The following is a 20,432-nucleotide window of genomic DNA, read 5'->3' as shown; positions in this document are numbered from 1 at the left end:
GTGACCTACTCGGGTCTTCTCTTTATTTCAAATCTATCAAAATCAATTATGTACACCGGGAAAAAAAAGTCACTCCAGTTGATGATTTGATTATGTAATTCTCTCTGATGTTGCTTTACATTTAGGCGACTACACTTTCCCGGCCCTCTTAGGACTCGCTGCCTTTGTTTTGTTTTTTGGGATTAAATGCAAATGTTTTAAACTGTCGTTTGTGAATGAAACTGTCTCTTTTTCTTTTTTTTTTGTTCTGATGGTTTATTTTGGAGTGAAACCGCTCTCTCATACCTCAGCGGGCCAAGAGCTTCAGAGTGAGTCTGTTTTCTCAGCTCGCATCAGCCGGAGCGTTGAACCGGTGGCGTTTAAACACACGTGGATGAGTGGGGATGCTTTGGTTTTTGTATTCTGTATCCAAGGAATAAAAGTGATGCCTCTGGGTTGAAAGAAAACTGCAGTATGTACAGTTTTATAAAAGGAATTGAAGTTTTTGTTCCAGCATTGAATGTCTGTGCGAAATGCAGCCTGTGATCTTTGAAGTTTCCTCATCTTCCTCTTCTCTCCGGTTTGAGCAGGGCGTGGTTGTGTGTGTTAGTCCGGTCTCCATCACAGTCCAGTCCTTTTATCGGTTGTTCAGATTCAGCTTGCTGCATCCTAGCACGCATGTTTAGGTGAAGCCACTCTGATTGGTTCACCTCCTGAGCCCAGCAGGCAGCTGATATCTAATCAAGTTTTACTGTCCAGCGTTCTCGGTCTTCGCCCACCTGCTGATTCTCCTCCAGCAGCCTGTGCAGCAGGGGCGTCTCCGGGCAGGTTTTCTCCTTCTCCAGGACGACCGACAGGAAATCAGAATGATCAGAGACGCTGTAGGGAACTAATGGAGAGTAAGCTGCATGTTCCTCGGCTCAGGATCTGCTTTGGCAGAGGAGGTGATTGCCTCTTCCATCCAAAATCTGAGTGTGACTCTGAGGGCAAGTTTCACCTCATTTCTCTGACCCCAAGTTCATCAAGTTTCTCTGAAAACACAAATGTAGAAGGCATACAAAGAGATGTAGCTTCTGTTTTTTTTATGTTATGAAAGACCTCGATGAGAAATGTCCACGTCAGAGAGGGAAGGAGCATCCAGACGCTTGTACAGCTTTTAAAAAATATATTAAATGAAATGAAAAGCAAACTTTTGCTTTATCTGTTTGTGTTTTATTCATTCAGCCAATAAATGTTTTCTCTCTCTCTCTCTGAAGTCTAACGTGTTTGTTCTCCACGTGAGGAAATGATTTAAAATGCTGGTAATATTTCCTACATAACAGAATCTGGATCACCGACACCGTCTCTGCTCCTTTTGTCCGCCACCAAGACGCGTGAATTCAGGTCCTGCTCGCAGACACAGTCCCGGACTGAGAAGCCGATCTGCGTCTGCACACACGAGCATCGCAGCTCCTGTTTGAACATTGTGACCTTGCTCGCTGCAGGACAGGAAGACAAACGGTTCCTCCTCATCCTCAGTTAACACTACATAACGGGGGCTAGTAATCCCCCCTCCTTCCGCTGTCTGTGACTCATCTGTGCAGAGAGGGTTTATTTATTTATTTTTATTTTATTTTGAGGTTTCTGATGTCTCGGTGGGTTTTTTTTTACAGTCTCTGTACAGATTTGTTTTGGCTGGAGGAGAAAATCTGAGGCGGTGATGATTTGTGGATGGAGATGGCTCTGCGCCTTCTGCTGCGGGACGTTTCTCCCAAACTATGACCCAATCGTCAGGTGTTGCGTACTTTGAGCTCCTCCTCGTCCACAGTTTCGTAAAGACTGTCAGGAAAAACTCGGAAGGCCGCCGGAAACGTGGCAAAAATTCCTTCACAATAAGAGGATTTCTGTTTTCTTTTGGCCTTGAGAGTAACTGACGACAAAAGAGCATCTCAACATCTCGGCTTCGAGATGATTGTGATGGGTCAACACTGAAGGACGCAGAGATAAGACACCAGAGTTAGGTTAGGGTACCAAAGCTTACAAATAACTCAGCAGGGACTCCAGTACAGCCAGTAGTTTGGCTGTACTGGAGCAGTCCGTGCGCAAGTGTGCCATGAATGAATGAAGAAGTAAGTCCCGTGTTAACTGGTGTGTTAGCTTCAGGTTGTTTATCTATTTACTTACAGTTTTTCAGACTTTGTTTCCATTTTAGAGCCGCTTCCTTTAATCCGTTACATTTATCATTTTGCTCTTCAAATCCGAGAGGAATTATTCCCACTTTTCCAAACTCAACATTTTTACTTCCCCAAAAGTTGATTTTGTAGATCTGGAAACGCTACGTCCAGATTCAGATGAACAGAATCAACTTTTGGGGATTTACTTACCTGGATGATTGAGCATGCATCAAGACTTTGTTTGGATATTTAATGTTCATTATTTTCTTCTCTGTTTTTGCCTGGGAGAAAAATATATTTTAGTCGTTTTAAATTCATCATGTAACTTTCTTCTAATTATTTTAGTTAGCAAAAATGTTTTTTCACATCTAGTTTTATTTATTTTTAGTTCACTATAATAACCTTGATTCTCGAGCTATGTACGTTTATCACTCGTTTTACTTCGAAAAGACACGCCGGAAATGACTTCTTTAATTCAGAGCAGCTTACTAGCGGTCCCATCCAGCTGATAGCGGAGCAAACCTTCCTGAGTTCAGTTTGCCCTGTGCGCACGGAGAGCTCAGAGGGCTCAGGGAGCTCCAGCATCCCGCGGAGACGCACCAGAGAACCTGAAGCGTCTGCGTCCTGATCCGGGCCCGGAGGAGCGCAGCGGGGCGGCAGCGTCTGCAGACTCCGATGAACGCACAACAGTCAGCAGGGGAGCAATCTTTGAGTAAGACTTCAGCGCTGATACCGAGATGAAGGCGGCCAGCAGACAGGGCAACATGACCGTGGAGAAGCTGAACGGGGACATGAACCGGAGGCCGAGCTACCCCGGAGAGCTGCGGGCCAAACACGCCAACATGTCAACTAAGATCTGGGTGAAAGTGGCGATGGCGATCGCCTATTTCCTCTGCGTGTCTGTGGCCGCGTTCATCCTGGTCATTTACTACGTGTTCTTCTGGACGCCGGGCAAAGCGGACAACATCACCGCGACACCGAACCAGAACCCGAACCAGAACGTGTGCCTGGCGAAGCCTTGATGACTTTTACAGCACGCACGCACGCACGCATTAAATAAGTGACTGCACACACCTGACACAAGGCTGCGGCGGCGGCGGATGGATGGATGAGAGATGACGGCACACAGACAGACATGACTGCATCCAGAGTTTGGGATGCTGACTGAGGACCTGAGGGAGGACAGAGGGGGGCAGGTGCTGCCGGGATGCATCAGTGTTCCGCATGCAGGATGCAGGTGGAGAGGAGGAGGAGGAGGAGGAGGAGGGGATTTTTCTTTCCAGCTTCACCCCAACACCCAGTCCTGAGGGGGTTTATGGTTTTTTGTTTTTCATTTCACTGAACTCGTCTGTCCAATGAGAGCAAGCCTTAGGAACACACACCTGGCATCTTTTAGGGCTGCTTCCCTCTGATTTGTGGCTGTGTGCCTGTAAATGTTGGTTATTCTGAGAGTCATGCTTACATCCTTTAAATCATGGATGGATTAGGTGAAGCAGGACTCCTGGGTGCAGACATGCAAAACGTCCCGCACTCCTCTGGGACTCCCCGTGAGGTGTCGCAGGTAAATGAGTGCTGCAGTTAAATTTCAGTAATCACTTCTCAGGCTGAGTCCTGACCACTGAGAGCAGATATCGCACTACAAAATGACAGATTGAAGAAGGTCCTGCATCTGAGTGCCACATCCTCAGCAGAGGTCACATTATTTCTTTATCGAACGCTGTCTGCTGAAGCTTTTAATGTTCCAGGACCTGGTGATTTTTCTCTCTTATGTGACTCTTCATTGAATGTGTTTGAGTTTTGGGTGGATGACAGGAAAAACCCTCTGGGTTCTGAGAGCATACAGTATGTTGCATGCTTTCATTTCTTCCATCATATTCTAAGCAAAACAAATAACAGATAAATTAAGTCTCTAGATCACTCGTTATGATGTGCAGCTAACCAGAAACAGGGATTATTTTTCTGCTGCTCCTTCTATAAGTGAGATCACAGATGCTACTTCTTTAAATTACCCACCATACATTCAGACCATTCAGTCTGAGATTTCGGTGTCTTTTTCACACTTGTCCTAGCCTCTTAGTGTAAATCTAACCAATGTCTGTGCCCAGTTGGTCGCCCATGAGTCCATCCGTGCTTTAACTCTTTCACGTTCCTGTGAAAATTGGACCTCTCCTGCTCACTTCCAGCTCTGTATTTTACACTCTGGCAACCTGCTAGAGTAGCTTTGCATGATCAGCAGTTCAAAATAATCTTTATTTTTCCCACATGGCCTTGTTGAAGCCCCTCAGCTCATCAATTCTCTTCTAATTGGCTGCCCAATGCAAACAGCAGGTGGATGGGACCTGTACCTGAGAGCTCTCTCTCACTCTCTATGACATCACAGAGAGCTGAGGGGGAAAAAACCGCCTGAACATGCACTGACCTCCTTATTTGAAACTTTGTCCGTGTTGAATATGAGCATCCAGCACTGGGACAGGAGATATATGCCAAAAAAACCTGGAAAACCATAAGAGGTCCCCTTTGAAAATTCACTTTATACACCAATGCTCCACCTTATGGAAGCTTAGAAATCATGAGTGTGCCCTGATCCTTTAAACATCCTGGAGAACATCCCAGCAGACCCCTCAACCCCCGAAGCTGATCCCCGAGAAACCTCATTAGAAAACCCCACCAAAGAACTCTCAAACCCCCCACAAGAGTGCTTGAGCCCTAAACCCCAGCCTACAAACCCCTTCAGGAACCCCTGCAACTCCTCAAGGACCCTGCTCTGCACTAATGGAGACTTCTTTTTTTCATGCCTATAGAGGACTTTCTGGTTTTTCTCTTTTTTCACAGCAGAATGCTGTTTTTATTCAGGTATCTAGAGGAACTTAAAGCGATACTGTACTGTAGCAGAAGTAGCCTAAATTGTGATCTTCTGTAGCTCGTAGCCGTATGAAATGCAAGGTGATCACTCTCAGTAGTTGCAGCAGTTTTACCTTTTTAGAGCCATCTTTGTTGTCTTGCACAGAATGACCGTTAATTCTCAATGCAGTGTCACGTTTGTACCTCTTCTTCTCGATGACACGCTTTGTTCACCTCACTTCCTTCTTCAGAATTTAGGCTAAATCTACTAGACTGTTTTATTAACAATGTAGCCTTGAGAATTTATTGTTATGATATGATAAACTATGCATTTATTCCAGTGTGGGTGTGTTGTCTTTCTGTCAGCAGTTGAGCAAAAACAGGCGACGGGGCGGGCAGCTTGGTGTCGTCCTGTGCTGAAATAACGCAGGGACATTTTACTGAAAAGGCCAAGCTGACGTCAGGGGAGTGCTGGCCTGCATCTGAAACAACACAGCCTCCACTTTCACTATAAATCAGAGCCGTTAGATACTCCAGATTACCTGGAAATAACACTTGTGTGAGGACATCTGGCCTCTTCAGTGTGAAAGCTGCTTGGCCCTCTCCTCACTGACCTTTCTCATGTTTATCTGAGTAGAGTGCTTTGGTAACCGAAGACTGTCGGTGGATGCTTCTCTGATGATTAAAAAGGTTGTCGCAGAACAGGAGCAGGATGCAGTGACACGTCCTGTTTAATGTGCATCGTTTTTTTCTTTTTGGATAAACAGCATGTAGAGATCAGTAGGAGTAGGCCGTGCCGACATCAACCTGTGCTTTAACCTGTCAGACTTATAGACTGTATGTAAAAGTTGGATATAAACCACGGTGAGGTCATCCACCGATTTAGGATTCCATGTTTGGAAGCCTAAAAATGTTATATTTTCCTAACCATGTGCAGAAACAGAGATACCTGCTGATTATTTCTAAGCAACAGACTAAAATAAACTATTGACGTTCACTCACTTAAAGCGCAGCCCAAACTTCTTGCCTGGGCTGATTCACACAGTCGACCATATACTTAGTCATATATTTGCATTAATGCTCCATTAGGCATCAGCAGCACAAACACGGTGACGAAGTCCAGTTCAGTGACTGAGTGATTTAGTGAATGTGAGGCCCAACAGGACAGAGCAACTACAGCGCCCTGTTAATCAAAGTGGCCACACCCCTAATTTTAACCCTTAACAGTGTCCAGATAGAGGAGTTATAGAGTAATTCACCCACTGTACAGATGTTATGAGAGGCCAAAACTCTTTGAACCAGACTATATGTATAATTGTTACCACTTTAAAGCCCGCCTCAAGTGGCCGTTAGAGGAACTGCATTTTTTGCACCTCCGCGTTTTGCATTTTTATTATATTCCCAGAGTTTGCAGAGTTGAAATGACTGCGTACCTTTCAGTTGGATGCTTTTCGGCGCAGGTGGCTCTTATTAATGCTGGAAATGTTCCCTCAGCGTTCTCTCCCACTATCACAGCTAGTAGAGTAGTAACAGCCAAAAAGATCACAGGTTGGATTTTCTATGGAAAACGAACTGTCCAGGAGTTAATGTACAGTAAGTGGACAGATTTTTCTGCCTAATAATGCCAAAATAATATTATTTATCACAGCTTTTCAAATAAAAATGGTTAAAATCGATATGGAGGAAAGCAGGAAGAGCACAGAGGAGATTTGTGGAAGCAGAGGATTGGCGTGACAGATGCTAAGAATAGATGTGGTGACCTCTAGAGCGAGCAGCCAGAAGGACAAGAAGAACTACCGCGCTATTATGCTGTGCTGTTTGAGATCACAGTGACTTCCAGCCATGATGCACCATTATGCACGCACATTAAAGAGAGATGGTTGCCATTCTAAAACATTAACATCTTTCTGCAGCTATTAATGTTAGTTATGACAGTTGTAAATCACATTTTACTGCAAAGCTGTAGAGAAACGGTGGCAAAGTTTTTAATGCTGAGGCAGCAGGATCAGTCAGGGTCGCAGCTCCTTTCCCTCCTCCTGTCACGTGCCCCTGAGAAACGGGACTGAACTGCAGGCTGCTGCTGCAGTGTGACTGCACAATGGGCTGCGCTTAAACACTAAAACTTTACTGAGCACCTAGCAGAGCCATCCTCTGAAACCATCAACCCCCTAAATAAAAGTAAAACTGCAATTAATGGGAGTCGCAGAGCTAGACTTGTTTCTTTCTTTCGGGATAAGCTCTGCTGTGTGGTGCAGACCGTTAGAGTTAGTTCTGGAGTCTTTTTCCAGTGTGATGAGCATCAGCAAACCTCTTTCTAACAAAAGCCTTTATTGGTTGATCAATAGTCCAAATAAACAAAATCACACGGTAGCACAAAGTAGAATCCGATGGAAACGCATATAATTCAGACAGGGATAAAGGCCAGTTGAAGGCAATCAGGGAACAGAAGAAGCACAAAGACAGGAATTAAAAACACAACACAGCAGAAAACCAACCTAAAATAACCTCAAGACAAATAACTGACAGCATGATAACAGAGACAGGAGAGGCACTGAAACGCTGACAGACTGGGACACAGTGGGCAAACTGGGGACTGCAGGACAAACCGAAAATATCAACAAAGTCAAAGCAGGAAATAAAAATCAATTAAGCGTGAAACCTGCACAGCTGTCATGGTGAACACATTCAGAGGACGTTTTTTTTTCTTTTTTCCTGCAACTGTGTGTCAATAAAAGCTAAAGTGTGACATTTTTCTGATGCAGCAAAGCATCCTTTTATATTTACTGTCTCACGCTGAATTCTAATCAGCTGAAACACAGGATGGGCTCTCAGAACTAAAAAATGTCAGCGTGCGCTTCATCCCACCCATACAGCTCTTGTTAACCCGCGTTTTCCCCTGGATTAGGAATAAAAGAGAAACACATGAGGCCAATAAGCAGCTGTGCTCGAGCCAGCTCGCTCTCATCACCGTTTACGCACACACAAAATCTCATCAGAGTGGGCTCCAGGGAGTTTCCTCTATCTATTATTTGTAGCGGCTCAGGGCAGAGCGTGTGACAGTGCGCGGGTCGCCGTGCCTCCCTCGATCAATAATTAAATTAACAGCTGAGGTTGTCAGCGCTTGTTCCTTCTCACAAGCTGCAGACGAGCCTCGCATGACTCAGCAGAGCTCGCCATCCTGTCCGAACCGCAGCAGCAACAAGCAGCAAAGGCCGTGCTGCATGCAGCCTGAGCCAGCTGTTCGCACATCTGCATCAGCCTCTGGGTTCAGTGATTCCTCCCTTTCTCCTGTCATCTTTGCTCTCCATGCTCCCGAAACAGCAGCCCACATGGAAAAATGTAAGAGTCGACATTCATCATTCATTTATGGCAGTTTTAATCCGCAGGAACTGTGTACTTCATAATATTCTCCAAAATAGACTCAAAGCAGTTGGCTGATCGGTTTCTGTCATCGTTCTTAAACTTTCTAAGTGCAGAAAAGGCCGTTTTAGGAAGTGAAACATGAGATAACAGAATAGTTTTCATCATTACACTGATAAACACATAGGTCAGCTACTTCACTTCAACAGTATTTCACAGGATACAGCAAACATCACACTCTTTTCATGTTATTTCTAAATCCGGAGCTTCTAACTACACTTTATTACCAAAAGTATTCACTCATCCATCCAAACCACTGACTTCAGGTGTTCCAACCACTCCCAGGGCCACAAGTGTATAAAATCAAGCACCGAGGCATGCAGACTGCTTCTACAAACATTTGAATGAGTTGCTCTCAGGAGCTCGGCGAATTCCACCGTGTGACTGTGAGAAGATCCCACTTGTGGAACAAGTTCAGTCGTGAACTTTCCTCGCTACTAAATATTCCACAGTCAGCTGTTAGTGGTATGAATGCCGACGCTTCACTGGCTGATGAGCTGAACACGTTTTATGCTCGCTGCGCACATGGAGTGCACCAGTGAAGACAATGCCTTCATCATCACAGAGCATGCAGTGAGGAACACCTTCAGGAGGGTGAACACCAGGAGGGCAGCAGGACCAGATGCAATACCTGGCCAGGTTCTGAGAGCCTGCGCTGACCAGCTAGCACCGGTGTTCACAGAGATCTTCAACCTCTCCCTGGCCCAAGCAGTGGTTCCTATGTGCTTCAAAGAGTCCATCATTGTCCCTGTCCCAATGCCACAATGATTACCGTCCAGTAGCACTGACTTCAATTGTGATGAAGTGTTTTGAAAGACTGATGAAAGATCACATCACTTCTTCACTTCCTGCCACCATCGACTCACTTCAGTTTGCTTACCGGACTAATCGTTCCAGAGACGACGCCATAGCTCACCTGCTCCACACATCCCTGAGTCACCTGGACACTGGCAGAGGGAATTATGTTAGGATGCTGTTCGTGGATGTTCAGCACAATAATTCAATCTAAGCTTTTCACCAAGTTGACGGATCTAGGACTCAGCTCATCACTGTGTCAGTGGATCCTCAACTTCCTCACAGACAGACCCCAATCAGTGAGGGTGGGAAAACAAGCCTCCCCCTCCATCTCACTCAGCACTGGAGCGCCTCAGGGCTGTGTTTTAAGCCCCCTGCTGTACTCACTGTACACTTATGACTGTGTAGCCACATCAGACACCACCTCCATTGTCAAGTTTGCTGACGACACTGCTGTTGTGGGCCTGATCTCCGACAACATCGAGACGGCCTACCTGGAGGAGATTAGGAACCTGGAGACCTGGTGCCAGGAGAATAATCTCCTCCTAAACGTCAGCAAGACTAAGGAGCTGATCGTGGACTTCACTACAAAGCAGGTGAGGAATTACAAGCTCCTCATCATCAGTGGCACGCCAGTGGAGAGAGTGGACAGTTTCCGATACCTGGGTGTCCACATCACTCAGAACCTGTCATGGTCCTGTCACATCAACACCCTGGTTAAGAAAGCCCGTCAGCGTCTCTTCTTCCTCAGAAGACTTAGAGACTTCCATCTGCCACTGAGGGTGCTCAAGAACTTGGTGCAAGTCCAAAGCTAGGAAGATTATGATGGACCTCTCCCATCCCAACAATGGACTCTTCTGACTGTTGAGGTCTGGGAAGCACTTCTGCTCCCTTAAGGCTGAAACAGAGAATGAAGAGGAGCTTCTTCCCCCCAGGCTATTCGGGCCCTGAACCAGGTGTAGGACTGGACTCTCCCACACACATCACATCACCACACGCACTCTGGTTTTTCTTCTTGCACACTTCCTATAATATATAATTTCTTTTGACTAATAACATCTTGCGTAAACTGTTATTTGCACATTTTTATTGTAAATTTCTAAGTTGAAGCTGTAAATTTTTGTAGTAACCTGTAAATGTTTTCTGTAAATCTTACTGTAAACCTACTGTCATTTAATGGTCGGGCACTGCACAGCTACAAGCGTTTCACCTCATGTCATACTGTGTATGGTTGTGTGTGTGACAAATACAATTTGAGTTATTATAATACATTGGAAGCAACTGGGAATGACAGCAGCTCAGCCATGAAGTGGGAGGCCACAGAAAATTACAGAGTGGGGTCAGTGGATGCTGGGAGCGCATGGTCCGCAGAGGTCGCCGACTTTCTACAGAGTCAGTCGCTAACGAACTCCAAACTTCATGTGGCTTCAGATCAGCTCAAGAACAGTGCATAGTCATGTGATGAGCAGCTGCATCCAAGCCTTACATCATATGCTGACTGCCACTGGACTCTAGAGCAGTAGAGACGGATTATGGTGTGGAGTCGTTTCTCAGGAGTTGGTTCCATACAACTTCATGCTCCCAGCTTTGTGGCAACAGACTGTGCACCAGTGCACCAAGCAAGGTCCATAAAGACATAGACAAGCGAGTTTGGTGTGGAAGAACTTGCCTGCAAAGTCCTGATCTCAACCTGATAGAAGGCTTTTGGATGAATTAGGGTGAATACTGACAGCCAGGCCTTCTCCTCCAGCATCATTGTCATAAATACGCTTCTGGAAGAATGGTCAGAATTCCCATAAACACTTCTCAACCCTGTGGAAAGACTTCCCAGAAGTGTTAAAGTTGTTATAGCTGTAAATGGTATGCTGATATCATATGAAACCCTGTGGATTAATAATGGGATGTCACTGAAGCTCATGCGCGTGTGTAGGCAAAACATTTAACAAATGCATCCTTCACAGTTTCAGTTGTGTTTTTAATTGTGCTTCACTGGGGCATACTTTCTATTTATTTAAATATTTAGCAATATCACCTCAAAATATTTCATTAGTGTCAGAAATAAAATTTTCTGCTCTTTGTTTTGATATATATGCTGTGGGTACAGTATTGTGTTCATTCATCATTCCTTTATATTTTGCCTCCAAGTAGCCAGACTTTCTTGAGGAACAGATCTCCAGGCCAACAACAACAACAACAAAAAACAACAACACCAACAACCAACAACAACATTTGAAAAGGTCTCAAGATGCTTTTTGAACTCAATACAAGGTTTGGAGTTTAAAGAAATATTTCAGGAGCATTCTGAATGTTTTGTCTTTTGCAGTATTTATTTTGGATGTATGTGGATTAGCATTTTTTTGCCGAGTTTTTGTTCCTTGTTTGCTTTTAGTGCGTGTTTCATGCTATATTTTTCTTTTGATTGTTTCTTTTCTTACCTTGAAAAATATTTTGAGCTTTTACACCATGACTATTTCTGTTTTACTGCACAGGCATTTTTCACAGTACAAATGACAACAATAAATGTCTGATTTTATGGTTTTGCATTTACAGTCTACAGGCAGCAAAACCTGGAATTTGTGATGTCTTATGAAACAGGCCAGACTACATTTTACATTTCACCTTTGTCCAATATATATTTGACCCCCTGTTAAAGTAATTAGATGCCCAGTGAACACTGGAAGGATTGATGATGAAGTCCTGCTTTGTACCATCCATTCAGGGCTTTCATTACCTCATAAGAGGATGTAAACCAGCGAGGCGGCTCGACAAACTGCTGACCTGTGGATTCATTTAAGAAAGCTGTTTGAGCAGCTTCACATTTTAATCACAGAGTCCAACCTGTAGTCCCTCAGATGTTGGTGCCTTTACTTTCCTCCACACTTCTTTAATGCAGTGAAACATGAGAAAACCATCTGTTCTCAGTTTATAAAACACAGCTGAGATCTGGTTAACTATATCTTTTCCCTAAGAGTTAGAAACCACAATGAGAGGAAAAGCAGGAATTTTAAAGGACAAATGTGATTTCGCTGTATAAAGGAAATTAGTAAATATAGATTTATCTATACATGCAGAAGCAAAGCTGGAAAAGAGGAGCATGCTCAGCAAACACACACGTCTCCCAGGACAAACAAAGCCTGTAAATAAGCTGGAGAGACACCAGAAAATGAGCAAAGTATTGATCCAAATCTGCAATGGGACACAAAAAAAGCTGCTACTTAAAATGTAACAAATTTGCTTCCACTGCAGAAATAAATGATCAAACTCTCGCTGAAAGAAACCTCTAGTTATATAAATTTCTGCTAAGGCTGCAAGTGAAGTTATAATCAGCTGATTGTCATTAGAGGTTAGCAGGTTAAGAGATTAATGTAGGTTTTTCCTCAACATATTAATACAGTAAGCAAGACTATCTAAATGGGAAGATGTTTCCACCGAGAGAAACTCTCAAAGGTGACCTTTCCTGCTCATTTCCAGCTCCGTGTGTTTAGGTTTCAGGGACATTTAATATGATCACCGACTACTGTAACAGTAAATATATGACAGAAAATAAGGGTGACGTGATAGTTTCATCTCCAGACAATGAAACCGGGAACAGAAGAGGTGTATGTACTTAGTATTGGCAGAAGAAATCTGGTAAATGCATCATATGAAAATTTGCTGTTCAATAATAAAACATTCACAGAAACGTATGTCTTTGAGAGTAAAATAAAACTTCACAGTTTAGTTCACAAATTTCATTATTATTTTTATCATTTCTGAAACGAATAATGACATGACTCTATTAGCAAAGCTTGACTGCTTGACAGAGCAGTGTGTGCATTTGATCACTAGGGGTCAGTGTTGTGCAGATGAAACTGCAAAGAGACTGAGGTAATATCCTGGCTTTTACAGTGACGAGGGGAATGTGGTTAATGACGTAATGGTGCCGTTTACTTGTTTTTAAACAAGATTACAAATGTTTTTAAAAGTTGCAATTAATTCTCAATGTTAAGTAAAAATTTACATAATTATAGATTTACATTTGTCTTTAGTAGCTAAAGTTGAAAAGTGATACTGCAGAAAAATATGTTCATCCATCCATCCATCCATCCATCCATTCATTCATTCTAATCCAGATCAGCCTGATGCTGCTGGAGCCTGTCACAGGGTGAGAGGCGGAGTACACCCTGGACAGCTGGCCAGTCTATCACAGGATTATTATACATTATTTAATCATTTTTATTGAGTTCTGCTTCACTGATGTTGCTGGTTGAGGTCAAGCTATCATAATGTAATTTACCCTGTTGTGTAGTTTAATCTGTAGCAGCACAGGAAATTCTGATGAGATCATCATATACATGGAAACTAATAACTTGCTGCTGAACCATGAGTTTACATGGTTCATGGAATATTTCACTCTTATCATATCAACATATCAACTAAATATGATTTTACGTGGAATCAAATATGATCAATCAGTATATACTAGAAAAGATCTGTAATTGACAGTATGTTGCATTTACATTTTCTGAAGTAAAACCATTAACTTTATGTTTGTATAGTCAAAAATGTTAGATTTTTTTTATATATAAACCCAGTTACTAGTTTAACAAACTGGTTTATTTGCATAGTAAAAAAAATTTTCACATTATGAATGGACTGAAAATACAAAATATTGCATAAATTACAAAGTAAAATTCAACAGTACTTTTCTCTTATTTTAACTGGATTAATTACTTGGACAGTATTTGAACTTATTATTGGGTAACATTGTTGTTTATACAGATTTAAACATCTTTATTAAATATAAAAAGAAATCTGTAAAAACAGACATTTTTCATGTAACTTAAAAATATCTGTATTTTAATTTACATGATTTTATTTTTTTTAAATACAACAAAAAATTGATTATTATTGTACATTTCGGGGGATTAATTATTCTTTGAGCTTTTTTGTATCACAGATGTGATATAAAAGCTTAATTTGTTTTTTAAAAGTCTCTGTCTTCAGATGGCAACATAGCAAAATCAGGGCTTTCAGTGGCAGATTAATGAATATGGTTGTTTATACAGTTCTGATTCATCTTAATGCCAAACAGAGACACCTTCTCTGGGTCGTTCTCGCTGCACTGCGGTGCTGCTCGGCATCACTGGGGTGTTTTTTTTTCTGGACGGTAAGCATACTGTTGCAGTCCCCTTTAACAAACTCGTGAGCAGCTCTGAACCAGCTGTGATGGAAATGGTGAATTCACAGATCCCCAGAGTATGCAGATGTGTTATTCTGGGATAAGGTGAGGATGTTCTGTTTCAGACAAAGCTTGTCTGGGCTGTTCTCACTGCAATGCGGTGCTGAAGCTCAGCAGAGAAAAACAGTTCTTCTTTGTGAATGTTTAGCAAACATTTGCTTTAGCTGCTCTAAATTACCCTGAACTATCCCTCTGTTGCCCTGAAGCTTCTTATGGATGATCACCTCCACCTGCAGACTGTCACATATCTGCACTCCTCACTGTGCAGCTAGCTCTCTCCTATCTCTCCGCCCACCTTCCTCGCTTTCCTCATCTCCTACAGGAGCAACAGCTGCAACGCGATGACTTGTCCCTGAACTTATACTGAGGAATGATGTCGCTCCAACTTTGCCTGGCACAGAAAGTCAAATTGCATCCAAGTATCTGTTCTCAAGGCTGTAGTCCCACCTATCCATCACCACCTCTGCATCACACAGGGCCCAATAGGAGCCTGGCGCTGTATCAGCAAGTTTTGTTCCCGTCTCTCCTGGTGAATCATCAACCAACCCCATTTGCCACAGTTTTATTTACTAAAGTTAAGATAAAACCTACCATATGACCTCATAGTGAGGTTGTTTGTCCCTGTTATTGATTGAATTGTCTCTGTTTTATCAGAATTTACTGCATATTCTACATATTAATGCATGTACGTATGTGTGCCTGCATTGCTTGGACATGGTAGATTAAAAAAACAAAACAAAACTAGCCACCCCCCAAAAATATATTTGACAACAGCATGGTAAAACTGGAATTTCTGTTTTTGGTGTGGGACCCCAGTATTTTTTGTTGGCCTTTTTTGAAAAATTTTTGGGGTTGCTTTTGCTTGGGCTTCCTTCGTTCCGGCAATTTTGCGGTTTGGTTCCTTTTTTAAAACAGACTGTTTTATACCACTGTGTTTAGTCACTGTAACATTAAAACACACTCTACTGCCATGAGATCAATACATTTCTTCTAAAAATTGTATTTTTTTTGTTTGTTTCTCTTGTTGTAACCTTACATTAACTCTCAAGATATAAACTTAGACAATTCTCTTATGGAAAGCATCTTGAAGTGGTTAGCAAAGGGGTTTACTGAAAGGTTCAAATTCCCAGGTTGGCTGAGACCTTTCTGGAGGTTTGGAGTTTAGATGTTCTCCCTGTGCTCTCGTGGGATCTCTTCTGTTACTCCAGCTTCCTCAAACAGTCCAAAGGCATGCATGTTAGGTTAGCTGGTGATTTTAAAGCAGCTGGATGTAAGGTATATGGAGAGTGCAGAGCAAATCTTTGTCATGCCAAGAAGAAGCCGTATGTGAACATATCATTGTGTTACAGCAGCGGGATAAAGAATAAAAATAGTGCAGTCTACCGGTGGGCGGTAATGTTTACCAACCACAAAGAAGACAAAAAAAGCCGAAGAAGAGTCGTCTCCCGGTAGCCCGTCGCTAACTCGGTTTCCATGGAGATTGGTTTCAGTTTCCCGGATGTTCCAGTTTCCTCTGTTCAACATGGCGTCGGGAAAGTAAGACTTCGGCTAATATCACACAGTTTGCCCTGAAGTTAGTCCGCTCCCGCCCTTCTGATTTTTGGAGAGTTTCCAAGTACGTCGCGGGGTCGGCAGAAAAGGTTTTCCTGGGACATCCCTGGTAAGTATCCCCGCGTGGCTCTGACTTCGGTTACCGGACCGTGCTGTGGGTTAGCTTGTGGCGCGTCTCCGCTCCCCGCTGAGCCGCTAACGGAGGCTAGCGTTAGCTGCGCTCTGGTCGGTCCGGCCAGTCCGGGTGTGAGGATACCGGAGCAGCCTCCTTGAGTCTGCTCTCCTTGTGTTTGTGTGTTAACTGATGAATCACTCAAAGCGTAGACTAAAGCGAATCGTGTCTGAGCTGTGGGAAAAAAAAATCTGAGGGCCACTTGTGAAAGTTGTTAAACAATTAAAATGTGAAGCTAACTTTAGGTTCAAACTGTCTTCCTTTGCTAAGATCTCATAAGCTCACAGGATGGTTCATTTTTGCACACCCAGGAGACAAACGGGTTCTGGTAACTCTGAGTCTGCTAGTCTGCTTTCCGATAAGTTCAGCTGGTTCCTGATAATCAGGATCACGGTGAACTTCCGTTTTCACCTGTGAAGGAGGACTGAGTTGTTTGTGTGGGCAGGCTAAAGCAGGAAAATAGGATATTAAGCTGCTCCCTCTCTCTCTCTCTCGTGCATGAATGAATTCTCCTTTTTAGTCTCTTTTCCCCCTCCCGCTTCTTTTCCTCTTGGCTGGCGGATGTCATGTTATGGATTGCATTTGTGTTGTGCTTCATGAGTGTGCAGTAAGAGGAAAGGGGGTTTGTGTTTGTAAGGTCGTGCGGTTGGTGCTGGGCACACCATACATTCCTGGGATGCCAGAGAAGCTGTACGAAAGGGTCATTCCTCTCTCTCGCATATGCACCATTCCCAAACAGCAGCGGGAGCATCTACATCATATATGGCAAAATATTCATCAGGAATATTCACGTGTTAAGTTGCGAGATGGGATGCAGCTGCAAGACAGCTGATATCCATCTACTAGTAAGTAAGATAAACAGTTAAGTTTATCTGCTGGAGAGTTCAAAGGCAGTGTAATGAAAAGGTGAAAGTCTTTTAAAAAGATGTTAGTGTTTATAGCACAGAAGTGGGAACAGATAACAAGAAAAGTACATTTAAATAAACTGTGGGTACATGAGGATAGGATTTAGGCCAAAGTCTTTTAACAGTATCAGCTCAGAATTTCACAATCAGTACAGCCATATTGAAAAGTTATATTTTTGTTAGATAGTAGCTAACTGACTAATATCTGTAATTACGACAACAACTACTACAACTATTGTAATTACAACTAATATCTAAATTACAGCATCAACTGAATCTGAAAGAAACAAATGGCAAGTTTACTGGAAAAATTGGACATGTGTGTGTTTTCTTTGAGTGAACAAAAACACAGCATATGTGCTGAATATGAATCTAACAGTGTTGAGATAGCATGGTTTTAAAATACCTTGTTAGGTCCCTGATAATTTTAAAATTATACAAACCAAAGCCCAAAGGGACAGGTGAAAGGAAGTAATTAGCTTTTCTAGCAGAAAATGGTTGAGTTGTGTTTACTTTTTCGGGTTTCCAGAACAGCTTTAATAAAAAGCATCTTCTTCTGTCTGCTGCTAGTTGTAGAAACATTGGAATTGTCTGCTCTGTGGTGAAAAACGAGGAGCCAACTGAGGTAATCAAACAGGAAAAACAGGCTGGCAGGTTAAACAGTCATCCTCACTGACATGATATGTGGACCAGATAAACCAAATCCACGCAGGTCATAGAAGCAGCAGACAACCAACAAGTGGAAAAATAAACGACTTTGTGTGGCAGACAAGGGGCATATAGAGAGTCTGTTGGGAAAGGAGCATAAAGTGTATGCTGCTGTTTGGTTTTTGTTTGTTTTTCCTTAAAGTAGGATATCAGTATTATACTTTATTATCATCCTGAAAGGAGGCTCTAGTTGGCTCTCCCTGCAGAGTAAAAGAGGGGGTTTTGTGGTACCCTGGAGGTTTCTCAAAAAGCCTTTATCCCAGTATAAATAATCAAAACTGGTCCCAAAAGATGCCGCTTAGTGTTTATTCTGCTTGCTGGCAGGAAACTTATAATACTACCTGGCAGGATAAATACATTTAACAACACTTTTTTACTTTAATTTTACTACTTCATAATAATTTCCTTTGGCTAACACAACAATAAACCACAATGTCTGCGGGTAGAAGTCTGTTGGGAACCATTGCTGCATCCATTTCTCTTTCATTTCCTGCCTTCAGTGCCTGCTGGCACTATGTAACAGGGCCAAACCTAAGAGAGCCCTGCCAGTTTCAGTCACTGACTAGCAGTTTCACTGGCTGAAATGAAACCTGTTCCTGAATTTATTCCCAAGACCATATGATTTATCGAAGTGCTGTGACTCATTACTGATGATGATTGAAATGATGACACAGATCTTTGGGGGGACAAAACAAAACTAGAACTTTTGGCCTATGGGTTAGAAATGTGTCTGGAGAAGGAAGAATAAACCGACGTATAGTAAAGCATGATCATGGCTCAATGATGTCAGAGACTTCTTTGATTCCTCAGGTAATGCAAAAGCCTACAAAGTATAACAGGCAACATGTAGTAAGTAAAATATCAGAAATCCTGGAAGAAAATGTAATGCTGTCAGTGAGGAATCATTGATGGACCTTTCAGTAGTAGTACAGTGACCCAAGCATACCTCAGAATATTGGCTTTGGGTTTCAGAAGAAGATAGATAGTGTCTGTCTGAACCATTAATATGGAGAAGCTGTGGTGGGACTTGACTAAGGTAGTTAGAAAGAAGAGTACTTATAGTTACACACTTTGAGGTGCTGTTTTATGCAAAGTTTACTGGACAAAGCTAGACAAACTTCTTCCATAATAAAGGCCCATTTGGCAGCTATTTCAGTGTGCAATGTAGGCTTTGGTGATAAACCTGCTGGACATTGAATTTATGCCAACAAACCTAATACACAATGGGGCTAAAGAGTTTTTGCTTCTAACTGTATTTAGCAGTAAAAAAGAGGCATTCAAAAATATGTCTGATCACTCACTATATGCTACTTTTTTCAAATTCCTCTGCAGTTTCTGTATTTCCTTTGCTCATATTTATAATGCAAGCTGCAGTACCTAAAATCTACTGAGTTTGAAGGATTCACTCCAAGCAGATTTAAGAGTTTTTCTTGATTCCTGGCCAGTTTTTAGGTGAATCACAGCAGAGGAGTCGAGCCATAAAGGTGGAAATGATCAGAAATCACAGATGACTGTTGACAGATGTGTCCAGCAGGAGACAGAGCTGCTGGCAGGAGGGATGTTGTCATTGCTTTGATGCGAACTGACCAGAAGGGCCCGAATGCAGCTGCTGTTCAGGCTTCTTCTGTGAAGTCCAAACAGCTTTCACAGCGATGTACATGGTGATGGCTGGAGGCAAAAGGGCAATAACGGGCAGGAGCATGAGGTGTGTGGGGGATTTGTTATTGAGTAAGAAAATGATGGTATTGGGGGGGGGAAATAAAGAAACAATTTTCTGGTATGGTCTGAGTAAAGGGCAACAGGGTGTCTATTTCAAAAAAGAGATCAGAAAGTTGCAGCCACTATGTTTCCAGGTATGAAACTTTGAAGACATGACGGCTGTCTGGCACATTTGATTACATTTGACTAGTCTGCGATGCACGGTTTTCCTTTTTCACTTAGTTCTGATCTTGTGTGATGACTTGAGGTGGAAAAATGAACTTCTGAGCCTTTGAATAGTTGAATTGTAATCAATTCAAATTTTTAAAATGTAGGAAATTAATTTCCTTCATTTATAAATAACCGTGAAGTTCATTAGTCACCACCACCAACAGCAATTAAAGCCTCTACAACCCCACGTTTTAGTTTGTAATATATGTGTTAATAAAAAAACAACAGTTTTGACCTTTAGTCAACAGAGATAAAAAATAGGATACACTCCTCTTATCTTATAACTAATACTATGGCTCAAGCTCAAATTAGCAGAAGAAATGGTTGCCTAAATGTTTAATTGGGTTAAAACCTTTACCCGATGAAATGTACCATTATAGGCTGAGCTTTATAAGGCCATTGCGGAATATAGTAAGTGGAGTAAGTTCCCCCTGTGAAACCAGAAGCCTATGAGAGTGGGAGGTCTTGACTATTTAGAAGTTCTTTGTTTGTATCCACATGTGAAGTTGCAATTACCTCCATTTTCTTTCTGTCCTGTTTGTGTCGTTGCTTGTTGAGTTGATGCTGTAGTGGAAACATTAAAATCTGACTTTTCTCATGGGGCCTGATCGCACAGATAAAACTGTGTGTGAGAGAGGAATCAGAGTTTAGTGAGTAAAAAGAGGGAGAAAAGAGGGGGGGTATTTGTGGAGATGTGAGCTGCAGAGGTAACGGTAAACCAGATTTAGCTGCAGGCTAACAGCCAAATTACCAGATCT

General features: G+C 42.5%; 2 protein-coding genes across 2 annotated transcripts in view; both read left to right on the top strand.

Annotated features, from left to right (window-relative positions):
• Positions 1-2,621: 2,621 nt before the first annotated feature.
• Positions 2,622-5,313, top strand: LOC102197228 (putative transmembrane protein INAFM1). The gene has a single exon (XM_005744970.1). The coding sequence runs from the start codon at positions 2,870-2,872 to the stop codon at positions 3,152-3,154; it is 285 nt and encodes a 94-aa protein (XP_005745027.1). The 5' UTR covers positions 2,622-2,869; the 3' UTR covers positions 3,155-5,313.
• A 10,091-nt stretch (positions 5,314-15,404) lies between these two features.
• pak4 (p21 protein (Cdc42/Rac)-activated kinase 4) overlaps positions 15,405-20,432 on the top strand; it is a 37,734-nt gene continuing 32,706 nt past the window's right edge. The window contains exon 1 of the mRNA XM_005744967.1: positions 15,405-16,069. The gene's annotated coding sequence lies outside the window, so the exon portion shown is untranslated. The remainder of the gene's footprint in view (positions 16,070-20,432) is intronic.

The sequence above is a fragment of the Pundamilia nyererei genome, unplaced genomic scaffold, assembly GCF_000239375.1.
Source record: "Pundamilia nyererei isolate P.nyererei 1_Seehausen unplaced genomic scaffold, PunNye1.0 scaffold00152, whole genome shotgun sequence".
Lineage (NCBI taxonomy): Eukaryota > Metazoa > Chordata > Actinopteri > Cichliformes > Cichlidae > Pundamilia > Pundamilia nyererei.
This window is presented reverse-complemented; position numbering and strand designations above follow the sequence as displayed.

What these genes read in the sequence shown, in the direction of transcription:
- LOC102197228 (XM_005744970.1), top strand. Translation starts at nt 2,870, where the DNA reads ATGAAGGCGGCCAGCAGACAGGGCAACATGACCGTGGAGAAGCTGAAC.